The following is a 25,418-nucleotide window of genomic DNA, read 5'->3' as shown; positions in this document are numbered from 1 at the left end:
TGTCCTGCACCTCGTGGTCCCTGATGCCAGAAGGGCTGAAATGTGTTAGAAGAATTGAAGAATTATAGCACGAGTTAACATAACATTGCAAATCAACTATATTTCAATAAAAAACATTTTTTAACAATTTTTTTTTAAAAAGAATTGTATAGTTGAATCCAGAATGGGGGAGCTCAGAGGGAGCTTTACACCCCCTTCCCACCGCCCCCAGGAAAAGAATCTTCTTTTGATGCCCACTTGCAACACCACTGGGCAGCTATTTCCCTGATTTGGTCTCATCTCCAGTTTGCATCAGGTGGAACGAGAACTGTGCCCAGAAGCCACCTCAGGCCGTGGGCCCAGAGACAGCAGATGGCCAGGAAGAGCCTGTCCTGAGTGAGAGGGTCCCACCCCTGGTAGCCTTGGCTCAGAAACACAGGTCCTGGGCCAACATTTACGTAGTGCTCTCAGATGCTAAACGACATGCTTTTTTATCTCCACATGTTTGAAGTTTTCCACCTGTAATGGAGGCAGTACTTTCCATAGAGAAGGGCAGTGAGAAAAGAACTACATGTCTATAGAAAGCAGAAGTTGGAGAGATAGATGCTTTTAATACTAACGGTCTTTCGGGATTCCTTTGGTCCTCATTTCCAGAACCACATCTCTTAGCACTTACCTGTCTAAATGGATGTTCATCATCTCTCTTGTGGACCCCACCCATTCTGGTTCCTTCCTGACTGGGGCTCTGGCTTTACCTACAATCTTGATAATGGTATTGACTTCCATTTTCCCATTACTCCTTCTGGCAGCTTCTTTCCTCTGGTTTAAATTTTTTAAGTTGCAATGGTGATGATAGCTAACATTTTTAAGACATCACTGTTGGCCAGGTCCTGTGCTAAGCAGGTTATTTACATGCTCTCATTTATACCTCAAGACCACCCTAAGTAGTTTAAACTAGGTACTCTTTGTATCCCAGTTTCATTGGTAAGGACCTGGAGGCTGGAAGAGATTAAGGTAACTTGCCCAAGGTCATACGTGTGTAAGAAGAGGCAGAGCAGAGATTCAAGCTGAGGTCTGTCTTCAAAGCCTTCGTTACTGGGGACTCAACAGAGAGTACAGGTGGCTATTTCGACACTAGACAACAGTACACAAAATTATGCAACTTCTGAACTAAAATTGGCACACATTTTCATGTCTATCGAGGACTGACCATGGCAGAGGGAGGAAATTTGTTCTGAAAATTCCAAGGGAAATAATACCACAAAAAAAAAATCAAGGAATTATCTCCATAAATGCCAGTGTTTTGGGTCAGCATTTGAAAACCACTCTGACTGCATCAGAACCGTGTGTGTGTGTGTGTGTGGTGAGCAAGCTAGAGTGTAGACTCCCACCCCAGTTTTCCTGTATTATGGGGGAAAGGGATGAAGGCTGCATATTTCTAGACTGCTGCGGATGTGAATATTGGAAGAAGGGCACAGAGCAAACACTGTTTTGAAATCAGTCCCTCTTTCCTCTGTCATGAGTTTCAGACCCAGGAGAGCAGAATGGGTTTTGAGCAAAATATGTTCGTCAGCAGGGCCAGCAGGACTGGAGTTCTCATTTTCAGGTTCTGAGCATCAGCCCCTGCAGCAGCCCGGCTCGATACTGTATCAATAAAACATGGCCTGTGCCTTCTGCACCCAAGCCCTGCTAATTGGCTAATTAAAAAGTGAACCGTGTCGAACAAGCAAACATGTAGCCCGCGAGAGACTTGTTCAGTACTGGAACCAAGGTCAAAGTTATGTCAAAGCTGTTTCATCAAACTGACCTTTGCTGTAAGCTGGCTGCTGGGTTAATCTCTGGAGCAGCCCTTTCCTTCTTTGTGTCTTTGGATCTCAGTAGTCACAGCAGAGCTTGACCTTGACAGGTGCTTTGTGCATCAACACTGTATTAGTTACCCACTGCTGCTGTAACAAATTGCCACCATATTAGGCGATAACGCAAATTTACTATCTTAAAGTTCCAAAGGTTAAAAGTCCAAAATCAGCCTCCCTTGGCTAAAACCAAGGGGTTGGCAGGGCTGTCTTCCTTTCCAGATTTCTGGGGAAGAATCTGTTTCCTTGCCCTTTCCAACGGCAGAGACCACCCTTAGCTGTTGCCCCCCTTGCTCCTCCTTCAGAGCCAGAAAAACAATGTCTCTCTGACTCTGCCTCCACCCTCGCTTCTCTTTCTCTGACCCTCTCTCTTGTCTTCCCCTACCAGTTTTAAAGACCCTTGCAGTTACATTGAGCCGCCTATAATGGACAATTCAGGCCAAGCTCCCTATTTCAAAGTCAGCTGATTAGCAACCTTAATTCCGTCTACAAACTTAATTCTCTGTCATGTAACTTAACATATTCACAGTTTCTAGAGATTAGGATGTGGACATTTTAGGGCCCCTATTCTGTTAGCCACAGTCACCCTTCAGGTATTTGGGGTTCTCTTTAGGTGCTGGAAATTTTGGAGTCCCCTGTCCCTTGGTTTGGGCTGACACTCCATTAAGTCTATAGATTCAGTGGCTTTTTCCTGCCCAAACTTAATAAGCAGTACCATTGGGATCTCTGGAAAATAGAGGTCTGGCAGTGAACAGCAGGCAAGTGGGTAGAGCCAATACCAATTATAGGTTTCTGTCAGCAAAGGCCAAAAGCTTGGGGGTTCAAGTATGAGGCTGGGTTGTCAGGCATCCAACTGAATGAATTGGGGCAAGTTACCATCCTCTCAGTGTTTCGGCATCTCATGTAAGTGGCTCCAACCCTTAAAATGCTGGTTTACAAATGTCAGGGTTCAGAACTCTTCTGATGAAAGTTTTAGAGTCACCTTTTCATTTTGAAAATGACCCCTCCTGAATTGACCATGGGTTGGTGATGACAAAGGGTCTTGGGTATGTGGGGTTATTATACTATTGCTTTTTTGTGTGTTTAAAATTCTCCCTAATGAAAAGTTAACAACAACCAAATGAGCCTTCCCAGGACCAAGCAAGCAAGCTTCTCATGGACTCTTTCAGATAACTGATTTCAGAACATAAAAGAACTCGTCCAGGGTCTTCAGAGTATTTATGAACCTCCTACATCAAGCCATTTGTTCCCTGTACTTCCAGCTCAGAACCATGAGAAAATGGTTCTTTCCTATCCATTTACAGAGTAGACTTGGGTCAGGATGTCACTGGAAGTTACAAACATGGACTGCCCATTCATCAAAGTTCCAAATGAGCCATGGCCAGGGCGCAGAAGTGATCATAATTTCATTTTTGATGTTTCCCTCTCCAGATCGTTGATACCTTTTTCATTGGCCGCTATGTCCTGCTGGCTTTCCTCACTGCCATCTTCCTGGGGAGCCTCTTCTTGGTTCTAGTCCATCACATCCTGGAGCCAGTCTATGCCAAACCACTTCGGTCCTACTGAGCAACACTCAAGAAGACCAAGACCTTTCCTCCCGTCGCTTTGATGTCATCAGTGAGCAGAAAGGTACTGTTCGGAGCATTGTCTTGACAGCATTCATGCTTAAGATCAGAGGAACATCTATTCATCACTCAGACAAACCCCTTGAGTCCCGGCTTCCAGAAACAGGGTTGCAGAATTGTCCCTGGGATCCTAGGAGAGATAATTGCTGTCTTCTTAACACCTGCACTTCAGGTTTTCCATCTCTTTTGAGAGGGAAATGGCAACAGTGATCTGCTTAGATTTCAATCAGGCCATCAGCATGTGGATTTTGGGAAAAGGAGCACTTTGGTTTCTGCTGTTCAATAGAAGAACCTGGTCCTTTTTGATAATATGTAAAATTCTTAGTTACAAGGTCAAGATCACTTGGAAAAGAAAGACATTCAAAGTTGAAAAGTTCATTTTAAAGGGATGACCTGGGAACGCATCCAGGTGCTGGATATGGAGCTTTCTGTGCAGACCATGCCTCAGGGCTCTGCAAAGGCCATGTGTCACCTCCCACTGTTCCAGGAAAGCCATCAACAGTGGCCGAAGGACTGCTTTTCACCTCAGACTCCTGGCCACAGCTTTCTGAATTTAGCATTTCGAGTTTACTTGGGGATTAGAAGCAGGGTATGGAAACGTCTCTTGTCTGTCCTACCGCTCTGTCTCTCTGGATTCTTTTTTTCCTAGGATTGAGTGACCTTTGTTGCCTTATTTAGTTACCATAACAGTCCATTCTGGGTTATTGTCATCTCTTTCATCGTTGTAGCTCTTTCTCCAAAGCCAGTGAAGAATGTATATTCCCGGGATTAGGCATAACTTTATACCTAAGCCCCAGACCAAGTGAAATCTGTCATTAAACAGAGGGGCTCTCGGCTGCTTCCACTTTGGAAATCTCATTGTGGCTCCCTAGAGCTATTTGAAAAAGGAGATTCTGGCTTAAAATTAAGAACCAGAAAACAATTGGAAAGAGAACTTTGAGTACATGCTATGTGCCCGTAGTACACTAGTCTAGGTTTGTTTGTTTGGTTGGTTGTTGTTGTTTTTTACACAGATGTAGATGACGGACTTCCATGTTAAGGGCAAAAACATACTTTGTACAAAGTGTATTTTAGCTCGGCCTGCCTTCTGTAGCTCCTGTAACTACCAGCAGTGGTGAACTGAATACTAGATCAATTTCTACCTTCATACTCAAAACAGTCATGTCCAACCCTGGGGGAAGAAAAAGCAAACCCACAGAGTTGGGATAAGAATAAAAGGCTGGGAGGGCACAAAGTTAATTTTACTGAGTTCTGCATGGGGCACCCTGATAATCAATAGATAATATTGGCACCCTTTTGTTCATGGCCTTCCTGGAGGTAGAGCTTAAATACAAATAGATCGTCTCAGTTTCCATTCATTGGTCTTTGATCAATGCCCCTAGAGCTAGTTGTGCTCCCCAGAAGGGATCCTGTGGCAAAGAGATGTAGTGATCCCACAGGGGAAGGGAGAGTAAATCTGGGCCTCCATATAAGAAGACAGGTAGGAGTTCCTGTCATGGCTCAGTGGAAGCGAATCTGACTAGCATCCATGAGGATGCATGTTTGATCCCAGGCCTTACTCAGTGGGTTAAGGATCTGGCACTGCGGTGAGCTGTGGTATAGGTCGGCAGCTGTAGTTCCAATTCAACACCTAGCCTGAGACCTTCCATATGCTGCCCTTAAAAAAAAAAAAGAACGAACGAAAGAAAGAAAACAGGTAATTTCATTGCCTCTTAAAATTGTATCCTGACAAAAACCAAATCAGCAAGGCGCCACCCCCACCACGGAGACATTCGTCTGATCCGCTAGGTGGCGCTGTGCTGCATTTTAGAAGGCCCTCGGGCCAGCCAAACAACGTTAGGTTCTTTTTTAACAAGTTCCTTCTAGCTCTCACTTATAAAATAGAAGTAAAGCTAACGTTCTTTACTGATGCACGATATCAGACATCTAAAAATTCTCCAAAGTTTTTGTACAATGTTCAGTTACTAGGGAATGCACTGCCCGTCCTCCACGCTGCATAGAGCAGGCTTACCATTCATTCCGCGTTTACTGTGTTTACTCTGGATGTGAAGCCTCGTCCTGGTGCTGTAAATCACCCCAAGAAGGAGGCTCTGAGGCTCCTAGGCTGTCTCCCTCACTCCATCCTGGGATGAAAATGTTTTTAATTCTAACCTAATCCATTTCTTGTTCTGTTCTCTAAGACATAAACTTTTCTATCAACTGTGTCTCTTGCTGCTGCTGCTGCAGTTGAAGCAGTTTTATTTTGCTCTGATTTTTATTTGTGTGTAAAGAAACCTGCTGCAATTATTTCGTAGATGAGAAACAGGCAGAGAGATAAAGAGATTTAAAAAGTTTCACAGCTAGTTAGGTAGTGGGGCTCAAACTTGACAATGGGATCTTGTCACCTCATTTCTCAGGTAGTTTAAAGAGCAGTTTTGGCTTTCAAACAACTCCTTAGTTTTACATTGGGTAATACTATTTCTTAGCTATTTGCACCCACCATTCCCCTGACCCATATCCAAAAAAAGACAAAAGTTTCATGAAAGAATTCCTAATTAACATTTATAGTACAGATAACATTTTATCATAACTTCTTGGCTTAAACCTTTAAGTATTTGGCTTTATTACATAGGAGCAAGGTTCCAGAGCGGGGAATGGGAATTGCATAGAAAAGAATCTGAGGAAATGCTGATTATCCTCTCAGGAGCATAAAAGCTCAGGGTTGGAGGGCATTTTATAGTCCATGGAGTTCAATCTTTAGTCTCTATTTCCATCCCAATACTTCAGAATATCCTATTCTTTACATGCTGAAATCACAATTTTTATTATATTTAGCAAACAGGTTAGACATTTTTCTAAGGACTTTGTATTAGATAATCCTCGTAGCAACCGTGTGACATAAATGCTGTTAATACCCCCATTTCACAAATGGGGAGTGGGCACAGAGGGGTGTGGTGGTTTGCTTGAGGTCACTCAGCTCAGGAAGGCAGGTAGCCTAAGTGCCTCACTGCCTCATACCCTGTTGCTTTGTAAGCTGAAAACAAAGGAAAAGGAGGGACCAAGGAAATACTGAGCAGAGGCTGTTGAGTCTAGTGGAAAATCCAAATGGGCCAGGAATCTAGGGCAAAGCAGTTAGAAGCCACATGGGACCTCGGGGACAGCCTCACTGGTCAGCTCTGGTTTGGGGGTCTCCGCATGGTGAGACTTCGGCTCCCCCCTCGATTAGAGATCCTCAGCGAGGGAGCTCGTGGGCTGAGTGTCAAGGATGCAGGCAGCAATCTCTCTCTTCAGCACTGTCTATCCGAGAGGTTAATACTTGGGTTGGTTTGCAGAGGTGTGGGTGGAAGAGTCAAAGCCACAAGCCAAGAATGCGTGTTGGTTTCTTGATCTCTGTCTCTAGCAGAGCACAGTGGTGGCTGTTTACTCAAGCAAAAAAAGTGTTTGTAACCCCCCACTCCTTCCCCACCCCCCGCCCCCACCCAATATACCCTCCTGCCTCAGTTCCTGGGACTAAAAAAGTGACAGCAGGGACCGAAATCAGGACCCAGCACCACAGAAAAAAGGAGATAGTTCATTTTTCCGGTTTTCCACACACACATTGGATATTGTCAAGGATGTGTGTTTAGCCCAAGTCCTGCCTTCAGAGAAGTCAGGGGACTTACACATGTGGCATTTATGGGGTCCCCGGCTGCTCCATGGCCACCTTCACCACTTGTTTTTTAAATCTTTGAGGATTTTTTTGGTTTTGCTGTCTTCAAATTGGTATAGCCCCCATTTTACACTGGGAATATTTAATAGTATCCTGTGACAAATTACTACAACCTCAGTCGTTTAGAACAATGTAAATTTATTATCTTACAGTTCTGGAGGTCAGAAATCTGAAAGAGGTTTCATGAAGCTAAACTCAACATTTGGGAGGCTTGAGGGGAGAATCCTGTTTCTGTGGCTTTGCAGCCTCCAGAGCCACCTGTATTTCCTTGGCCCTTCCTCCCTCTTCAAAGCCAGCATCTTCTAACCTGACATTTGACACTTTTACCTCCTTCTTTGAGTATTTAAGGACCCTGTTGATTACTCTGGGCCCACTCTGACCATCCCAGATTAGCTCCCCATCTCATGGTCCTTAAGCACATTGCAAAGTCTCGTTTGCCATGCAGGATGCCATAGCCACTGGTTCTGGGCATTAGGACATGGACCTCTCTGGAGGAGGGACAATATCCTGCCTCCCACCAAATATGTGGCCCCATCTTCCACCTATAGGGACTGCCTCCTTCTACTCTCCCTCTTCTGTACCCTGCGCCTTTTTAGACAAGGCCTGCCCCGAGCCACCAGCACTACTCTCCAGTTCTCAGGGTGCCCACCCGACACCCAAGATATGTTGTTTCCTTCCCCCCAACTGGGTCTTTGTGGCAGCCTCAGCGTGTTCAGACCTACCGAGAACTGTTCTCCCTTTCTTTTCTTTACATCTTCCCATTCCACCGCCACCCCCCTCAGCAGCCCAGCCTCCCAGTGGATCTCTAAAGGAGAAATGCAAAGAGTTATTGCTTTTTAATTACAAGTGCTATTGTAACATCTATAAGGAAGAACACTTTAAGCTTAATTGAGAACAAATGTGAAGTTAAATTAAATGAATAACTAATTAACGTAATGCTCCTGCATTAGCCCCGAGTGAGTGCTGAGGCCCAGAGAAGAGGCGGGTCCTAGGCCTCCAGGGACAGTCGATGCCCAAAGCTACACAGGTACCCTGGGCCTGGGAGACAGGTGGGCAGATCTGCAAGGGCAGACCTCAGGGCCAAGCCCCCAAACACCCACCTACTGCCCCAGCCCTCGTTTCTGAGGCTGGGCCCCAAGCTCCCGCCATGCCCTTTGCATCTCCCTAGCGCCACGCTGAACCACTGGCACAAGCAAATGTCTGGTTCATCCAGGGTGTGCAGAATAAGCCCATCAGGAACACAGGGGAGAAGAGGCCAGCCGCAGAGAGCCAGGACCTGCACCTTTGTTCATCTAGTCCCTGTGCCTGATGTGTTAGGGGCTTGATACCGTGTTCATTTTAACTCCCTGGTCCACGTCCCCTCACTGCCTTACCAGACCCAACACCCAAATCATGTTCATTCTTCCTTCAGGGCGGTCACAGTCATTCCTCTGTTGCCATGGGGACTGCCTTCCTGCCAGCCCTGTCCCTTCAGGGACAAATTCTCTCAACCTGAGTCACCCTCCTCGGTGTTTGTTTTTTGTTTTTGTTTTTGTTTTTGTTTTCCTTGTATTGGTTTGAACATCTCCCTCTCCCTGTCTTATCCTCTAACTAGACAAAGCCCTGAGGGTAGGGAGGGTGTTTAACACTGACAAGTCTCCCCTGACAGGGATCCTCTGAGGTAGGGACCGCCATTACTCCTTTCTCAGGAGGAAGAGGCTCAAAGCCAGTCCATGGTGAGGCTGGGGACAAGGAGGCCTCCAGAATGGGTGCCCAGGAAAGAACAGCACCCCCCTACCCTGCCCCTGAAAGTGGGCAGGTGAGGGAGTCTCTCTACCCACTGGAAGCAGAAAGGGAGCCCAGGCCACCGCCTCTAGCATGGGATGATGGCGCCATCTAGTGGCCTCCCTGAGTGATGCTGTCAGGTAGACCTAGTCTTGAAAGATGCTTTCCTGAACCTGAACACCTGGCCATCCACTGCAGCTCTGCCCTGGAGGCCTGAGGGATTAGACATCTCAACTGGCTCCTGCTTTCAAAGCCAGAGTGGGTCTCAGGCACTTTTGAGACTGTCACCACCGGCATCTATACAGTCTGTTTCATTGTGGTGGGATCTGTATCCAGCCATTGCACTGGCCCACACAGGCTCACCCACGGGTCATCAGTGTTGTCATGACCACCTCCTCTGGTCCCCGCCAATTGCAAGCAGCCCCAACTCTCCACCTTTGTGGTCCTGGGAAGCAGCTCCAACAGCCCACATAAGACTTGACAAGGATGAGCACAGACACCTCTGGCAAAAGACATCTGTATTGATGCTGCTGCCTTTGAGGCGGCCAGAAATGCCAAGAGCTAGGCTGGTAAATCCATGGATTTGGGGCAGCCAGAACAAGCACATCAGGAACAGGAGGAGAGGAGGCTGGCTGCAGAGAGCCAAGACCTGCATACGGAACAGCTGCACCCTCTATCCTGGTTAGTATTGTCACCTGCGCTTAGGCTGCGCTTAGGCTGTCAGCCCTTTTTCTGTGTCCACTGTCTACTCCATCCTAGGGCAGAGCCGGCAAACAGTGAACACCCGAGAGCCACTGGCATTTCATTACCAAAATATTTAATACACACACCGGTACTTTTGGTCATTTCCTGCCCCCTTCCCCCACAGCACTGCCCGACAGGCCATCTTCCCTGGAGACACAGAGGGCTGGGACAAGAGCCAGGCAAGGTGGCCTCACTCTCAGGGGCCGCACAGGCCCAAGCCCAGGAGTGACGCCCCCTTTGCCTCTCTCTCTAGTCCTGGCCCCAAAAGATACAGCAATAATGCTCTCAAAATGGGTCAGCAGTTAGAAGCAGGATCAAATGGAGGGTAGGGGGAGAGGTGCCGACGTGGGGAAACACACGGAGAACACTGGTTTGTGGACCAGGGACAAGGAGAGGCTGGCTGGCTCTCAAAGACCCACTTCTGGGTACAGCTGATTACGGAGGTTCAAATTTAACACGAGAAGGAGAGACACACTTTTTCTAGGCCTTGGCCTGGCCGAACCTTCTCCTTCTGTCTTGGGAGCTGAACAAGCAAGACTCTGAGCACATCCTTGTTATACCACAGAGGAGACACCACTCAGCCCTGAACCCTATCCCTTCCGCTTGCCGCCTCCAGAGCTCAGGCCTATCTCGCTGTCAACATAACCGATACCATCTTAGGCTCTGGTTTCTCCTCTCCTTCTGTGGCCCCTACCCAGGACTCTAGTGTGCGGTAAAACACTTCTCTGTCATCAAAACTTTGTGGTTAATAGATATTGTTGAATAATCATTAGGACCGGGGAGCTTCTATGCTCTGTTAGTCCCCAAACAATGATGGAAACCTTCCCTGACGTATTCCCGGCACCCACGGGGCTGGTTACCCAATCTTAAATCCTAACTCAGGAATGCATGTCCTGCTTCTAAGCACCTGCCTCCCTAGCCTAGCTTAACTGTAAAATCGCCCCAATGGCCCCTGGGACCATGCGCATGGTGCCCAGAGCATCGTCCGCCCGATCCTTGTCCCCATCCCACCCTGTGAGGAAGTGACCCTATAATAAACTGACCCACTGATTGCACAGAGCTGCCTGCTTCATTTTTTTCGGCCTCAAGAAGCCTTCTCAGTTTGGTGGGCACTTTGCATTCCCTCCGTCCTCCAACAAGGCGCTTGAGTGGTCTGTGTCCTCCAGCGTGGCGGTTGGTCCCCTTCCCGTGGAGTCTCTTAGCCCTTGGCAGCCCTGTGGGCAGGGCCGGCTGCTGTTGGGTCGAGAGGCTTGGCCTCAACCATCTGCGGGGGTTGCACTTTGGGAGCCAGCAAGGGCCCTCCATGCTTCTGTTCTGATCGGGGCCTCATATTTCTCTATACCTGCACAAGGAGGAGAGAAGCAGTGAGACATGGTTAACAAGCCCTGGCCCCAGTGGTGGGGACTGGGAAGGTGGGTTCCAGGGTCCCTTAATAATGGCCTTTCAGGAGTTCCCATCATGGCACAGCAGAAATGAATCCGACTAGGAACCATGAGGTTGCTGGTTCAATCCCTGGCTTTGCTTGTGGGTTAAAGATCAGGCATTGCCGTGAGCTGTGGTGTAGATCACAGATGCAGCTCAGATCTCATGTTGTCGTGGCTGTGGTATAGGCCAGCAGCTACAGCTCTGACTAGATCCCTAGCCAGGGAACCTCCACTTGCCGCAGGTGTGGCCCTAAAAGGCAAAAATTAATAATAATGGCCTTTCATCCCGGTTCAGTATAACTAGGGCTCCCTGTCACCTGTTCAGCAGGGAATACCAAGCCAGAATCATGTTAAAACCTTTACGATGTTGGTACTGAGTTTGACACTTGGCAGAGCAGTATCACATGTCCCATCTTGCCGCAGCCTGAAGTCAGCCTTCTCAGGGATTTAGAAATAAGCATTCCCCCTTTGACACATAAGGACACAGAGGTTCAGGGAAGGTGCCCAAGGTGTTAGAGATGCAGGTGAGCAAAGAAGTCAGGATTGTCCAGCGTTTCTGGTTCCAAGCCCAGTGCTCCCTCTGCCCCAGCAAGTGACTCCACTCCCCACACACAGGCCTTCTGCAGAGAAGGACTCAGGATGGCAGCAGTGCTGAGAAAAGCAAACTTCTCACATCCGGGGGCAAATTCAGGCTCTGCTGGGACCAGCTGAAGGCCCAAGGTGTATTATGGGAGCTCTGAGCCTCTGTTCTCTCACCTCTAAGTGAGAACACCTTCCTCTCAAGGCTGCTGAGAGGTAAGCAGGTGTATCCACAGTCAGACTCAACTCAGGCTCAGAGCAGACGCTTACTCAACATGCATTCTTTTCCTTTTCTGCTTCACTTCCCCCCTCCTGATGTCCCCTTGGGCCTGGCCTGAGGATGGCAGGTGGAAGGAGCACTAGTCACAGGTGCCAACACCCCCCCTCCCCGCCCCACCATCCTCTGCCTCCTTAGGACAGGGCAGGACACTCCAGAATGGCTCCAGCCCTCCATTTTTCTCCCTCTGAGCCCAGATGATGCCTTCCTTTAAGGGAAGTGCTTCCCAGATAGAGCGCTGGCTACCATGACCCCAGTGGTTTTACCAGCCAGACCAGGTCCACAGCTCTGGCAGCGCCTCATTAGCAAGAGCTTCCTAAGGAGAGCCAGAGAGGCCCTGAGAGAACATTGCCAACCTCAGCACCAGCTGCGCAGCCCAGCTCCTAGCCTCTGCCTCGGCCGCAAGCCTGTCCGTGCAGCCTCCACACCCACCACCACTGGGCAACAGGCAAAGAGCAGCAGGCCAGTTTGGGGTTTTGTTCCAGAGGCTTTGCTTGGTAGTTGCTTTTTTCTGCACACCCCAGGCAGAGGCGCCAGATGGCCTCAGCTTCTGAGCTCTGGGAGGTGCAGACAGCTCAGAGCCCGCCTTCCAAGGGAAAATTCTTTCCCTGGACGCTGCCTCCTCTGTCCCCAGGGGGGCATCCAGAGCCCTACTGCTCTCCCCAAGGAGAAGAAGAGGCTGCCGACCTCCACAGAGGCTCAGGCCCCTTAGGAAACCCTTCCCAAGCACCAGGCTCTGCTTGGGGGCAGAGTCTGGAATTGGCACCCAAGGAAAAAGAGGAAGTCAGAAAAATCTGGAGGAGAGAGGCTTAGCATGCACTCCAACGCACATTAGTTACAGACTTGAAGAAAATACTCACAAAAGTCATGGGACTTGAGGAAAATACTATCGCGCATGGGTTAGGGCCACACTAGAGCTACGGAGACACATGGGGACAACAGAGGACAGGTTAGTGGTGCCAGGCAGGGGGGTTCAGGGAGCGCGTTCGGAGTCCAACTCCACATTCCTGAGGTCCAGGCTGGAGCTGGACTCAGACTGGTACAGCACAACAGAGCGCTGGTTTTGATGCCCAGGAGAAGGGAAGCGGGGCTCGGCTCTCCGAGGACTCACCCTCTGTCTCGGTGCAGGGATGACTTCCAGGCCAGGACCTCTTTGTACACCAACCGGCAGAGGAGCTGAGGGGAGGCGGTGGCACAGAGAGGTGGGGGGCAACATTAGCCTGGAGCGAGTGGTGAGTCCCCGGTGCTGGGTGACTGCTGGATTGGCACACGGTTTCATTTTGTCGGGGGTCCCCCATGGGAGGCAGTGATTCTGAGCAAAGGGAGCTGTTCTTATTGTCCCAGAGCCCCAGTGGGCAATGCTTTGGGCCTCCAGGGTTCTGGCCTGGCAGGGCAGGACCCCTCCCCAACCCCCTCTGTGCACCCCAAAACTCTTACCAAGCAGGCCAGGATGTCGGCAGAGATGAGCATGTAGAAGACATTGTTCCAGCCTGTGGGGGAAATGAGCCCGGCCAGCAGAGGCCCCAGAGCCGCACCTGTGGGGAGCACAGCATCAGACAGGGGCCCCAGCCAGGCCCTCCCTGCCCACACAAGGGCAGCGCCCCAAGAGAGCACCCAAGACCAGGCCCGGGGCTCCGCCACCAGCCTAGGGCGGGAGTCACAGACCTATGGACCCTGTGCCGTCGATGATGGCCGTGACGGTGGAGAGTGCCTTCGCATTGCCCTTCAGGCTCTTGTGAGTCCCCTGGGGAGAGAGAGCAAAGTGGGAAGGCCCACACCAAGGAAGCGGCACCAAGCGGGACTGGGACCGAGACCAGGACAGGGGATGGCTCGGGGAAAGGTAGCAGCTGGGGCTTGGAGTTGAAAGAGGGGCTGGTGGCAGCTTCTGAAGGACTTTGAGCATCTCATCTCTGCAGGCCAGGGGAAGGCAGGGTTGGGGTGGGGAGTGACATGGGGAAGATGGACCTGGCGACAGAGGCCCTAGCCCACCCCCAGGTGGCCCCACTTGCCAGGTCAGCTGAGACAGCAGTGGTGATGAGCGCGTAAGGGCCATTGACCAGGGCTCCAGAGATAATCAGCATGACTGAGGTGGTGACGAGACGGCCGGTTAGAGATGACAGGCTGCCACCCCCAGACCCAAAGCAGGTGAGTCCCCCAGGCGTCAGGCTGAGAGCCTCCATTCCCTGAGCCTCCCTCCCAGCCCCCAGGCCGGCCTCATGGGGACCCCAAGGCAGCGCTGTCTCCTCACCTATGGAGATGCTGATCCCCCTCTGGCCAATGGAGTTGTACAGGAACATCTGAGAGAGGAGACGGGGCAGCAGAGTCACACCCTGGCTTCCCCATGGGTCGCCTCCCTTAGACCTGAGCCCAGAAGTCCGAGGACCCCAGAGGTCCCCTTTCTCCTTCTTCTCACACCCAGGCCGCTCTGTCTTCAGGCGTCCCAAGGATGCAGGGTCCGATACGTGATAACCTATTGTTTCCCTTTGCCCCCAAAGTCTGCTCTCGTATCAACCTCAATCTCTTATTCTTTCCTTGGTCAAGAAGCTTAGCAGCTGGCCTCCCCCTTCTCCACCAAAGCCAACAGCCACTAATCCCTTTCCAGAATTCTCACGCTGAGCCTGGCCTCTCCTCCCCCCACTGTGCACAGAGATGTACACACGCAAAGAGACAGGCATGTGCATGACGCCCGGGGCGTGCACACAGTCCAGTGGCCCACGGGCACAAATGCCCTTTGTCCTTGAGGTTCTACGCACCATGGGGGCAGCCAAGATCAGCATGACGCAGCAGGTGGTGGCCCTGCCATTGGTGTAGTCAGAGATGAGCCCCGCCAGGATGCCGCCTGGAACACAAGGCGCACACTGCCGCCCCAGGCACTGGGACCCCAGCACTGCCCCAGTGCTCAGCCCAGCACAAGCTTGGGCCTCTCCCTCTGCAGCCCTCCCTGTGCCCACAGCTCACAGGAAGACCAAACACAGGGGCCATCTTTCCTGGGGTCCCCTGAGCAGGAGCTCTTTTCCCTCTGATGCCACCGGCCAAGAGCACATCCCACTGGCCCTGGCCCTTTTTTCTGCACCCTGACAAGAGAAGAGGGGGATGCAGCCTAGAGGCAGAGCAGGGCATGGCCTCACCTATGATGCCACCAACATCGAAGAGTGTGGACAGGTCCCCAGCCTCCTTGGCAGTAAAGTGAACTGTGGAAAACAAAAGCATGGGTCAGACCTGGGGGCTCAGGGCAGACCTCTCAGGGGCCACCGCCAGAAGCGTTCCTGCAGAGCACCTGATCCACTGTCACTGCGTCCTCTTTCAGAGGAAGTGGGGGGCGGGTTGTGGGGAAATGATTGGCCAAAGTCACCTGTGAGTCTGCAGCTGACTCTTCCCAGCCCCGAGTCCTATACTGCCCTCTCCCCGAGTGAGATGGTCTTGACCTCCCAACCTGAAACCACTGAGAAGTGGCCGCTGAGAGGCCTGTCCCTCTGGGGCACGACTGCTTTCTCTGAGCCTCAGCCCATCCAGCCACATTCTGGCTCAGCCCCTGATGGAACAGAAGGCCCCCTGCAGGAGCGCTTCACAGAAATCAGCGTATAGGAAAATGGGGACCTTGGGTCCCAGGCCTTGCCCTGGGGTTAGAAGAAGAGATGTCCAGAAGCTTGACTTGTAGCCCAGCCCTCGAGGCTGACTCATACTCCGAAGTCAGCACCAAGGCCATGGAACAAAGAGTCACAGTGTCCACAGAGCTGCCTGGCGCTCTACCCCTATCTTCCAGAGAGGCCTCTCAGAGCTGTGGGGCAAGTTACAGCTTGAGATTTGGCTCTGACTAATCCCCATGGCATCTTGTTGGTGCATGAATATTGTGTGGCAAGGCAGCCTCGACCCTCCCATGGGGCCTGGAGGGAGCAGGGCAGCCCTGGGAGAGCTCTGAGGCCCCGGGAACTGAGGGCAGAGCTGCTCCTTGACAGCACAGCCCTGCCAGGGGAACGCCAGAAACCCAGGACAGGTGGACAGAAACATCCTTTTCCAACCCCCAAAGTGGCCTCTCCTCATCTGTCCCTCCTTGGGTGGTGGCAGGTGTGGGGCAGGGGAGAGCAGGGCCATGCGACAGGCACCCAGCAGACCCAGGCACAAGTCATCGCTCCCGAGAGGTTCCCCGCAGCCCCTCGGAAGAGGACAGTGTTTACCGCCGGGCTGCAAGCAGTGGGGTCAGCTCGCAGGCCCTCTTCCTTGGGCTTGGGGAGGCTCAAGGGACCCCTGGAGGCACTCAAAAGGCAGACTTTTTGTAGCACCTTCCAATCCCACCCATCTTTGTGCCCAGCAGCCTGGTGGTGGGTTTCTCCTACACTTAAGGCTGGAGAAGAAGTTAGGGAGGATTGCGGAATAGAGCTTGGAGTTCCTAACCCCAACTCAGTGCCAAGGGAGGAAAGATGGCTGGAATCAGGGTCCAGGGGGTTGTCTTCAAAATTTAGCTTCCCATTAAAGAAAAAAAAAAAAAATGTCCCTCTGCCCTAGGAGAGGTTCAGCAGAAATCCTGCCCCCTCCTGGAGTTATAAGCATCACATGACAGGTTTCCTCCCTCCCTCTCCTCTCCCTCCCCAGCACTCACCCACATTGAAGATATAGAGGGGCAGCCAGTACAGGAAGGTGTAACTGACCAGCTTGGCAAAGAGCAGACACAAGGAGAACTCGATCACACCCTGGGGAGCATCAAGGAGGGTGCCATGGAAAGGGGTGCAGGACACCCTTGGTTCAGCAGCAGCCCCCACCCTACCCCATCCCACCCCTGCCCACCACACAAAGCACATCTCCAGTCTCAGTAACAGAGCGTGCCTGCTGCTTGAACACTGCGTTGAGACCAGCCTCCCACTTCACCTTCCCCAAGCGGGCCGCCCTCCCAAGGCATCCCACGTAAAGAAAATCTGGAAACCACAGATCACCCCTGATACCCAGCAAAAAAATCTAGAGAGCCTCTCCCTTCCTTCCATTCCACAGACTTCTCACCGGGATCCGGAGCGCCCCAAAGAAGCTGATGGCAGCAGGCTGGGCGCCTGGCTCCTTAGAGTAGGTGACAGCAGATTCCAGGCTGCTGTCCCTGTTGGAGTGGGAGTCCTCAGGGAGGTCCTGGCTCTCTTCTGACTCGACCTGCGCAGAGAGGAGCCCTTGCTGTGGCCACATCACGTACCACCTCCCACCAGCTGCAGGGACAACCCACAGGAGAGGTGGGGACTCACAAACTGGAAGGGGTACGTGTCCCCTCCTGGACTGGACTAAGCTCCTGTCGGGGAGCCACCCAAAGGCCCGACCTCGGGCTTGTGAAGTAACTGTGTGCACACGGCCCCCTCCTCCAAGTGCCCAGGCATCTCTGGGACCCGCCCCTGGATGGAGCGGGAGGGCAGGGATGTGGGCCACACTTACGTGGTGCTGAGGAGGGGTGCAGTCCACGTCTTCTGGGTCTGAAAGAAAAAACTTCTAAGAAGCTTTCCAGAGGCAAGGCTCTCACCATGCACGGTGTATAGACCCCAGCCCCCAAGGTGGCAAACCAGGGCTTAGGAGACCACTGTCCGGGCCTGGGTCTCCTAAGGATGAGCTGTAACACTACTGTCTCATGGACTTCCATTGTTTTGCTACAAGCGACCAAACAACCAGCCCATCTGACTTGCAAGGCTGTCAGGGAGCAGGGAAGAGGCTAAAAACGTGGAGAGCATCCCAGCCGTCAGCTCCACTTTCCCTCAAGTTCTGATTAGCCAGCATATCCTGACTCCAGGCCTCACTGGAAATTTCAACAGCCCAAGGAAGCAGGCGCTATCATTCTTAGGTTACAGATGAGAAAACCGAGGTTCAGAGAGGTTGTCGGTCCCCAGTCATCACATCTGTTCCTCCAGCTGGGAGATCCCACTGCACCAGCTGCCTTCTCCCAGAACCTCAGCGGGAGGCCATGTGGGGAGGGAGGGGCCGCTCACATTCGATGAGGAAGAAGAAGGTGATGAGGCCCATGATGGCTGTGATGATGCCAGGAACTATGAAGGACAGGCCCCACTGCTCATCCACCCAGATGCCGGCGATCAGGGAACCCAGGATGTTTCCCACGGACGTATGGGAATTCCAGATGCCCATGATGAGCCCTCGCCTGGGGAGGAAGGGTGGAGAGTGGAAAAGGTAAGTACAAGAGCTAGCTGCCTGCAGCCTCCAAAGACACCAGTGAGGAGGGAAGGAGAGGTTGGGCTCGCTGGTGGCCCTCCTCCAGCTCCCTGAGCAGCACTAGCTGGGCACTCGCTACCCCTGAGGGCATGGAGCCCTGCCCCTCTCTCCTCTCTTGATTCTAAAGTCCTCAACCAGGGGGTGATTCTGCCCCCCCCAAGGGACACTGGCACTGCCTGGAGATTTTTGACTCAGCTGGGGTGTACTAGTGGCATCTAGCAAGTGAAAGCCACCAAATATTATACAATGTGCATGGCAGCCCTCACGACAAAGAATTATCCAGCTCCAAATGGCACTATGTCAGCAGTGCCAAGGCTGAGAAAATCTGCCCTAGAGAAACTTTTTTTTTTTTGCACAAAAGTCAGTTCAAAGAAAAAAATACACACACACACATGAGTGTAACAGCTTCATGCAAAATGTTTTTCTCTTCATACAAGATGAAAATTCATCTATTATGAGGAAAAAAACATAACTAAGGTTGCAGGTTTTAAGAATTACAACCTCACCAATCAGAAAGTCAATATACTGCTTTTAGTCTCTAAAATGTTTGTATCAGCCTGTGACAGCAAGATGGAGGCATGTCCCTAATCCCTGACTTGGAAATCATATTAGGGGCTATAAGGAACCCCTCACCAGCCCAGCCCTCCCCGGGGTGCTGCCCACCCCTCCTCCTTGGTCACACTTACTTCCCCTTCCCAAACCAGTTGCCAACACAGGCCACCACGGAGGGCCAGCCGGTGGTCTGGGCAAGTCCATTGCAGATCTGCAGGGAGAGAGGAGGGAACGGTTCAGCATCTGGGATGGGGGCTACCACAGCCCACCCCACAAGCCCCCCTCCTTCATACATGGGCACACCCCACCCCCCAATCACCAGCTGATTTCTCCTCTGGCAGAGACCCCCACTGCAGAGACCAGGCCTTGCAGGCACCTAAGAGGACTCAGGGTAACATCAGTACACACTCACTGAGCCAACAAGGCTGACCTTAGCAAGAGAAGTGGGGCCCCAAGGCCTGTAATAAAGGAGCACAGGGCTGGGAAGGAAGGCCCAAGATCGACCAGGACCCTGGGGTGGCTGGGAAGGACCAGAGGCTTCTGGGAGCCTCTCTGAGCCAGAATAGAAGCCCAACTGCAAGACGGAGGCTCGTACCTGGACAAGCACAAAGTACCAGAGCACGTGGATGTTCCAGAAATAGCCCAGGCCAAAGAGTGCGGTGAAAAGGCCGCTGAGCAGCATTCCGGCTGAGAGGTAGTAACGCAGGGGGAGCCGCTCCCCAAAAATACCACTGCAGGAGAGTTAGACATGGTTAATCTCCACTACCTGCGCTCCTGGACTCTTTGCCCCCTATCCTGCCCCACCCCTGCCCAAAGCCATTGCAACGACTTGGCCCAGGTGACCACCAATGACCTCTGTGTTGCCACAAGCCAGGGACACCCTCAGACCTCTGCTCACTAGGCCCCTCTGCTTTATTAGACACTGCTGACCAAGAGCCTTGCAATGTTCTCTCTGTGGACCCCAGAAAGTCACTGTTGCCCCCTTCCTCCCCCTGTCTGACCACTCCTTCTCATGCATTTTCTCTTGCATCACTTTTATGGGTTCAGCTGCTGCCTATATATTAAACAGCCCCAACTATATATCTTCAGCCATGAACTCTCTCCCAGAGCTTCAGGATCACATCCAGATGCTTCAGGACATCCTGGCTTGGATGCCACCAAATAACCGCCACTCTCCAACTCTAAAAACTGAATTCCTCTTCCTCCCCTCCCTCAGCCCCAGCCACTGTCCTGCACCCCTCATCTGAGAGGATGGCACCATTGTAACCAGCAGAGCGCTGTGGGGCCCCTGGGCACAAAAGCCTTTCTGTGTCCCCCATTTCTTGTTTTCAGGAAATGGGCTCATTCAGCCTCCATAGCCTTGCTTGAGTTCCAAGGGGCAGGATCGGACATTTGCTGATCAGGGAAGGAAGGGGATGTAGAGACAGGAGAGGAACAATCAAGCTACAATAGTACAGCCTTGGGGCAGGATCCTGGTTCCCTCTCACCTGTAAGCCAAAGATTAGGCACCCTGAGCACAATTGCCTGTGGGTTAAAGACTGTTAGCACAGGATGTTTTTCCGGAACTTTCCCAGTTTGTTCTTTTTTTTTCTTTTTAGGGCCTCACCTGCGGCACTTGGAAGTTCCCAGGCTAGAGGTCTAATTGAAGCTGCAGCTGCCGGCCTACATCACAGCCACAGTAAGGGCAAATCCGAGCCGCATCTGTGACCTATGACACAACTCACAGCAATACCAGATCCTTAACCCACTGAGCAAGGCCAGGGGTTGAGCCCACATCCTCATGGGTGCTAGTCAGGTTCTTAACCTGCTGAGCCACAACAGGAACTCCTAGGAAGTCTATTTGTAAAGGCGTCACCCAGACTCAGGCCCCAGGTTTAGCGGGACTTGGAAGCCAGTTTGAGCCATGGCTTCCTTTCTGGCTGGAGAGGGTTCCGTTCTTGCTTTCAGTTTTGTGCATGAGTGTTTAATTCCACTCAATATGAGAAGCGCTTCTCCAGTTCCATCTGATAGTACCCTGGGAAAGGTTTTGACAAACTGGTCAACCTATGAGTGTATGACTAAGAAAAAAATGACGTTTTCTTATAACACTATGTGGTCCAGAGAAAACCGGTTTAAGTGAACCTCTTTTGAAAATTCTAAAACTTGTCCTTTTTGCATGTACAGTTTAAAAAAGCAAGCTCAATAAAACATCTTTGCAGAAATCTGACCCTGAGGGAAAAAGTCCTTTTTGGAGAACTTGCTTTTCTTGCCCTATGCTTTAAGACTGGGGCTCTCAGGAATACTTAACCTATTATCTCTAATTCCTGGTACGAAGGGGAAAAAAAATGGGAAAGAAATTTACTAAGTTTAGAAAATGAAGATATGAGATCTGTGGTTGTGTCTGTGTGTTTATGTGTGCATTGTGTGTATATATATATATATATATATGTATATATATATATATACATATATATATGTATATATATATATATATATCTTAACCTTTGCATGGTATTATTATCAAAATTAAGTGTAAATGAACTCTACTTAATTGGCTTAAAGGAAATGAGGCACATATATAAACTCTCAAAATATGAAAGGGAACTGGCCAAACAATTTTAGGTTCACGTGAACTGGGAAACATTCAGTATTAGTATCTGGGAGTTCCCGTCGTGGCGCAGTGGTTAACGAATCCGACTAGGAACCATGAGGTTGCGGGTTCGGTCCCTGCCCTTGCTCAGTGGGTTAACGATCCGGCATTGCCGTGAGCTGTGGTGTAGGTTGCAGACGCGGCTCGGATCCCGCATTGCTGTGGCTCTGGTGTAGGCCAGTGGCTACAGCTCCGATTTGACCCCTAGCCTGGGAACCTCCATATGCCGCGGGAGCGGCCCAAGAAATAGCAACAACAACAACAACAAAAATAAATAAATAAATAAAAATAAATTAGTATCTGGTATTAAAGTTTGTTGATCTAATTCATATAGACATGTCTTCAGCATTATCAACATTAAGTATAATACCTTTTACCTAGGTTTAATAGAAGTCAAATAGGATGAGACATCAGTTACTAAACAGAGAAATTAAAGGTGTTTAGGACTATTAATCAATGTTTGGTGCCACCCTGAAATGTTCTACGAAAACACTTTTTTTTTTTTTTTTTGGTCTTTTCTAGGGCCACTCCCTCTGCATATGGAGGTTCCCAGGCTAGGGGTCTAATCGGAGTTGTAGCTGCCGGCCTACACCACAGCCACAGCAACATGGGATCTAAGCCACGTCTGCAACCTAAATCACAGCTCATAGCAATGCCAGATCCTTAACCCACTGAGCGAGGCCAGGGATCGAAACCGTAATCTCATGGTTCCTTAGTCGGATTCGTTAACCACTGAGCCACCACGGGAACTCTGAAAACACATGTTTTTCAAAATTATTGGTATTTATGTTTGCCAGTCTACAGAATGCTGATATAGAAGACAGTCCACAGTTGCTTAAGGAAAGTAGGATTTATGTTTTCAGTAAAGAAGGAATGAGGAATGGAATTGTATTTTATAAAGGGAAAAGAAAGTAAGTGTCTTATAGCTTGCTGTTTTGGATAGAAAAATAAGGGAGAGGCTAATATGGATACAGAAAGTGATGGAAGGTTTGTGGGAAGTGGACACTGAGAAAAGAGGTTTGTGCATGGTCGGTACTAAGTTTAGAATAAATTTAAACAAGTTAATTTTAAAAGTAAGCTGGTGCAACTATGTCCAATCTCAATAGAACATGATGGAAGATAATATGAGAAAAAGAATGTGTGTGTGTGGTCTATGTGGTCTGACTGGGTCAACATGCTGTACAGCAGAAATTGATACACACTGTAAATCGACTATAATAAAATAAATAAAAAGAAGCCAATGCAAAACTTGAATTTAGCTTTTCTCTCTGCTAAGAGAACAAACTCTTCTTAGAATGCTACTTTTGACAACAGATTATGTGAATTTCTTTGCCTTTAAATGATCTGTATTTGCTTTTGAGATCTCTTATAACTTTGGGAAAAGTATTATCCACAGTGACCCATTATTCTATCTGACCAAATGTTTTTTAAAAATGATATTTTTTATGAACTTCCTACCAAATTCTAATTAAAGTTTTTTTGATTTCAGCTAACTTTGGGATGCTTCAGAGAGCCCCTGAGGCATCTCAGAAGAAAAAAAAAAAAGAGTTAAACTAAGGAGAAAAATACATGGAGAGCATTATCAAGTGAATGATAAGCCTTCTCAGATAATACAGTATAATGTCACAGTAACGAAATTTATCAATTGCATTGTAATCAGATTTTAAATGTGCCTTATGTCTTTTGCCATTATAGACAATTAATGGTTTTACTCTGACACTTTTGCAAAAATACTTCTTCTTCAAGAAGATCTATAGAAAGGAGTTTTTGAAAAACACAAGTTCCTGGTTTTAGGCCATAATGCTGAACTGAGCCTCTGCACCAAACTGGTATATAGAGAAAACCGTTGACCTCAAAATCATCTTAAAACAGTGCTCACATGAAGAGAAACTACTCCAGTACGAGAAGACAATGACTTCAGAAGTAGGCAGCTGGCCCAAGATACCTAACTTGTATGATGACTTATAATATTTTCTTAACTACTTGAACTTTTTCATATGAATCAAATATTTTTCCATCAGGAGCATGATCCAATGCTAATTTAAAAAAATCAATCAAATTGTTGGGTCTGTGGCCTATGTCTAGTACTTCTGGGTTACCTTAGTGAATTTTTTCTCTCCAAGGCTCCTACTAGATAGCCCTTAAGAAACGTATTTTATTACCAGGTGGAATTTTTCTCACCTGCCCAATTAATAATCCCTGCTCTGATCCTGACCATAAATATGTATTTTCTTTTAGGGGCATTCAAACTCAGTCAGAACAATGAGCTAAGTCTCAGTCAAAAAACTGTAACCTGTTTATTAGAAGGGGGATGGATTTATATGTTTATAAATTCACTATTATAACTGAATAGCCTACTGAATACTGGGATCTATGATGCTTTAAGTGATGCACTCCCTAGTCTTAACATCTTTTAAAACTGGTTTGGCATAGGAAGCTCTTGGCTTAAATGTGTACTTATAACTCTATTAATGTCATTAGCTATAGTGTTTGTATTTTGCCTATTTTATAAGATTATCATTTCTTGTATTACCAATGTGTGACTGAGCCTCCAGAAAAAATGATAATGATGACTATGGAACTTGAAGTAGTTGATCAAATGTATAGTTCTTTACCAGATCAATGATTGTAACTCTAGATTCGGGAAGATGCAACAAGAAGGAATATTTTCCTGGACCATAACGGACTAGTAAGACAGGTGGTCCAGAGACTTTTGGCTACAGTTAACAAGGCCTAGTCTAGTAACAGCACATTGAGTGACCTATCAACTAAATCTTGGCCGGATCTGGGGATGAGCATTTCTAGCACCGTGGGATAAAACAGTCATAAAATGCTTCCCCAAACTGTGGTCAAATTTATGGCATGGGGGAGCCCTGTGAACTGGGGATTGGCACTTGCCATCTGCCTCTACACAGATTGAATCAGGAGCCACTACAGCTGCTGACCCTCAACACCCCCTGAAGGAGCTTGGGGTGGAGATCAGGAGGGAGGCACTCTGTGCTCTGGGAAAACTGGCAAAACAGGTCTTCAGATAGTGAGATATTTTCAGAAGAAGATTTTATGAGCCCCTTTCTTACATCTCCTCATATCTAGAAAAGGACTAAAATAATTACCAGTGGTATCTGCCATGGCCATTAAGGGAAAATAGTATTAAAAGCCCAAATGGAGTAGCTATGGTTCAGATATCCAAAATAATATTAGGTGGCCATTATGATCATGATTTCAGACAAGTCCTTGTATTGCTGGGAACTTGAGTTTTCTGAGCTGTGTCAGACTTGGAATGCCACCAGCCATTCTTAAAGCAAGGTCTGCTGGCAGCTGGTAGCTGCAATCTTATGGTTTCAAGGTATCCTTTCATAGCTATTAAATTTTTAGACAATGAAATTGCTTTAGATCAGATGTTAGCTGAAAAAAAGGAGCTATGTAATAGGAGACAATAGCTCCTGTTATGTATATGTTAATACTACATCAGAAGTTAAAACCTACTTAAATAAAAGTAGACAACTGGCTACACATCTCCCCAAAGTGCCAGTTCCAGGAGTTCTCATTGTAGTGCAGTGGAAATGAATCTGACTAGTATCCATGAGGATGTGGGTTGGATCCCTGGCCTCGCTCAGTGGGTCGCCAGTCCGGCTTTGCCATGAGCTGCGGTGTAGGTCACAGATGTGGCTTAGATCTGACATTGCTGTGGTTGGAGAGTAGGCCAGTGGCTGCAGCAGAGGCCAGCAGCTGCAGCTCTGATTTGACCCCTAGCTTGGGAATTTCCATATGCCGAGGGTTTGGTCTTAAAAAAAAAAAAAAAAAAAAAAAGCGCCAGCTCCAAATGGGTTTTCAGATGAGGAATTCTTATTCCTCAGGGAACGAGACATATTTTTGTCTATTAAAGTTCCAGTTGTCACTCCTCCTACTTATAACGGGGTCTGCTGCACCAAAATGGTCAAGACTTGGATGCAGAACCTGGAACTCAGGAATATTTCTAATTTGGTGTCCATTCCCCTAATTGAGGCAAGACCATGCCCTATTTCAGCAGGAAGTAGCCAGAGCAGTTGTCACCCTGCTCCCTGGAAGACTTGGGGAAAGATAAAACTGAAGTGGGGATTTTAAAACAGGTCCCC

The 25,418-nt window shown here is 49.2% G+C and overlaps 2 protein-coding genes across 5 annotated transcripts in view; one reads left to right on the top strand and one right to left on the bottom strand.

Annotated features, from left to right (window-relative positions):
• TMEM218 (transmembrane protein 218) overlaps positions 1 to 17,891 on the top strand; it is a 31,400-nt gene extending 13,509 nt beyond the window's left edge. The window contains exons 4-5 of one of the 2 annotated variants that reach the window (XR_007130950.1): positions 3,264 to 3,461; positions 16,917 to 17,891. Coding sequence is in view for 1 of the 2 variants with exons in the window: in XM_047753955.1 (XP_047609911.1) it covers positions 3,264 to 3,398 (135 nt within the window). In the remaining variant the exon portion in view is untranslated. Of the gene's footprint in view, positions 1 to 3,263; positions 10,709 to 16,916 lie in introns of those variants that run through there. The other variant, XM_047753955.1, reaches the window with a different exon arrangement.
• The window catches only part of SLC37A2 (solute carrier family 37 member 2), a 34,649-nt gene continuing 18,940 nt past the window's right edge, over positions 9,710 to 25,418 (bottom strand). For 2 of the 3 annotated variants that reach the window (XM_047753952.1, XM_047753954.1), the window contains exons 6-20: positions 19,270 to 19,405; positions 18,809 to 18,885; positions 17,885 to 18,051; positions 17,340 to 17,377; positions 16,926 to 17,066; positions 16,531 to 16,621; positions 15,062 to 15,124; positions 14,687 to 14,772; positions 14,182 to 14,230; positions 13,943 to 14,016; positions 13,599 to 13,677; positions 13,371 to 13,468; positions 13,045 to 13,109; positions 12,794 to 12,850; positions 9,710 to 10,995 (exon numbers count right to left, since the gene is read on the bottom strand). In XM_047753952.1, coding sequence (XP_047609908.1) covers positions 12,820 to 12,850; positions 13,045 to 13,109; positions 13,371 to 13,468; positions 13,599 to 13,677; positions 13,943 to 14,016; positions 14,182 to 14,230; positions 14,687 to 14,772; positions 15,062 to 15,124; positions 16,531 to 16,621; positions 16,926 to 17,066; positions 17,340 to 17,377; positions 17,885 to 18,051; positions 18,809 to 18,885; positions 19,270 to 19,405 — 1,195 coding nt within the window. In that variant the 3' untranslated portion in view covers positions 9,710 to 10,995; positions 12,794 to 12,819. The remainder of the gene's footprint in view (positions 10,996 to 12,793; positions 12,851 to 13,044; positions 13,110 to 13,370; positions 13,469 to 13,598; positions 13,678 to 13,942; positions 14,017 to 14,181; positions 14,231 to 14,686; positions 14,773 to 15,061; positions 15,125 to 16,530; positions 16,622 to 16,925; positions 17,067 to 17,339; positions 17,378 to 17,884; positions 18,052 to 18,808; positions 18,886 to 19,269; positions 19,406 to 25,418) is intronic. The other variant, XM_047753953.1, reaches the window with a different exon arrangement.

Source organism: Phacochoerus africanus, chromosome 11 (genome assembly GCF_016906955.1).
Source record: "Phacochoerus africanus isolate WHEZ1 chromosome 11, ROS_Pafr_v1, whole genome shotgun sequence".
Taxonomy (NCBI): domain Eukaryota; kingdom Metazoa; phylum Chordata; class Mammalia; order Artiodactyla; family Suidae; genus Phacochoerus; species Phacochoerus africanus.
This window is presented reverse-complemented; position numbering and strand designations above follow the sequence as displayed.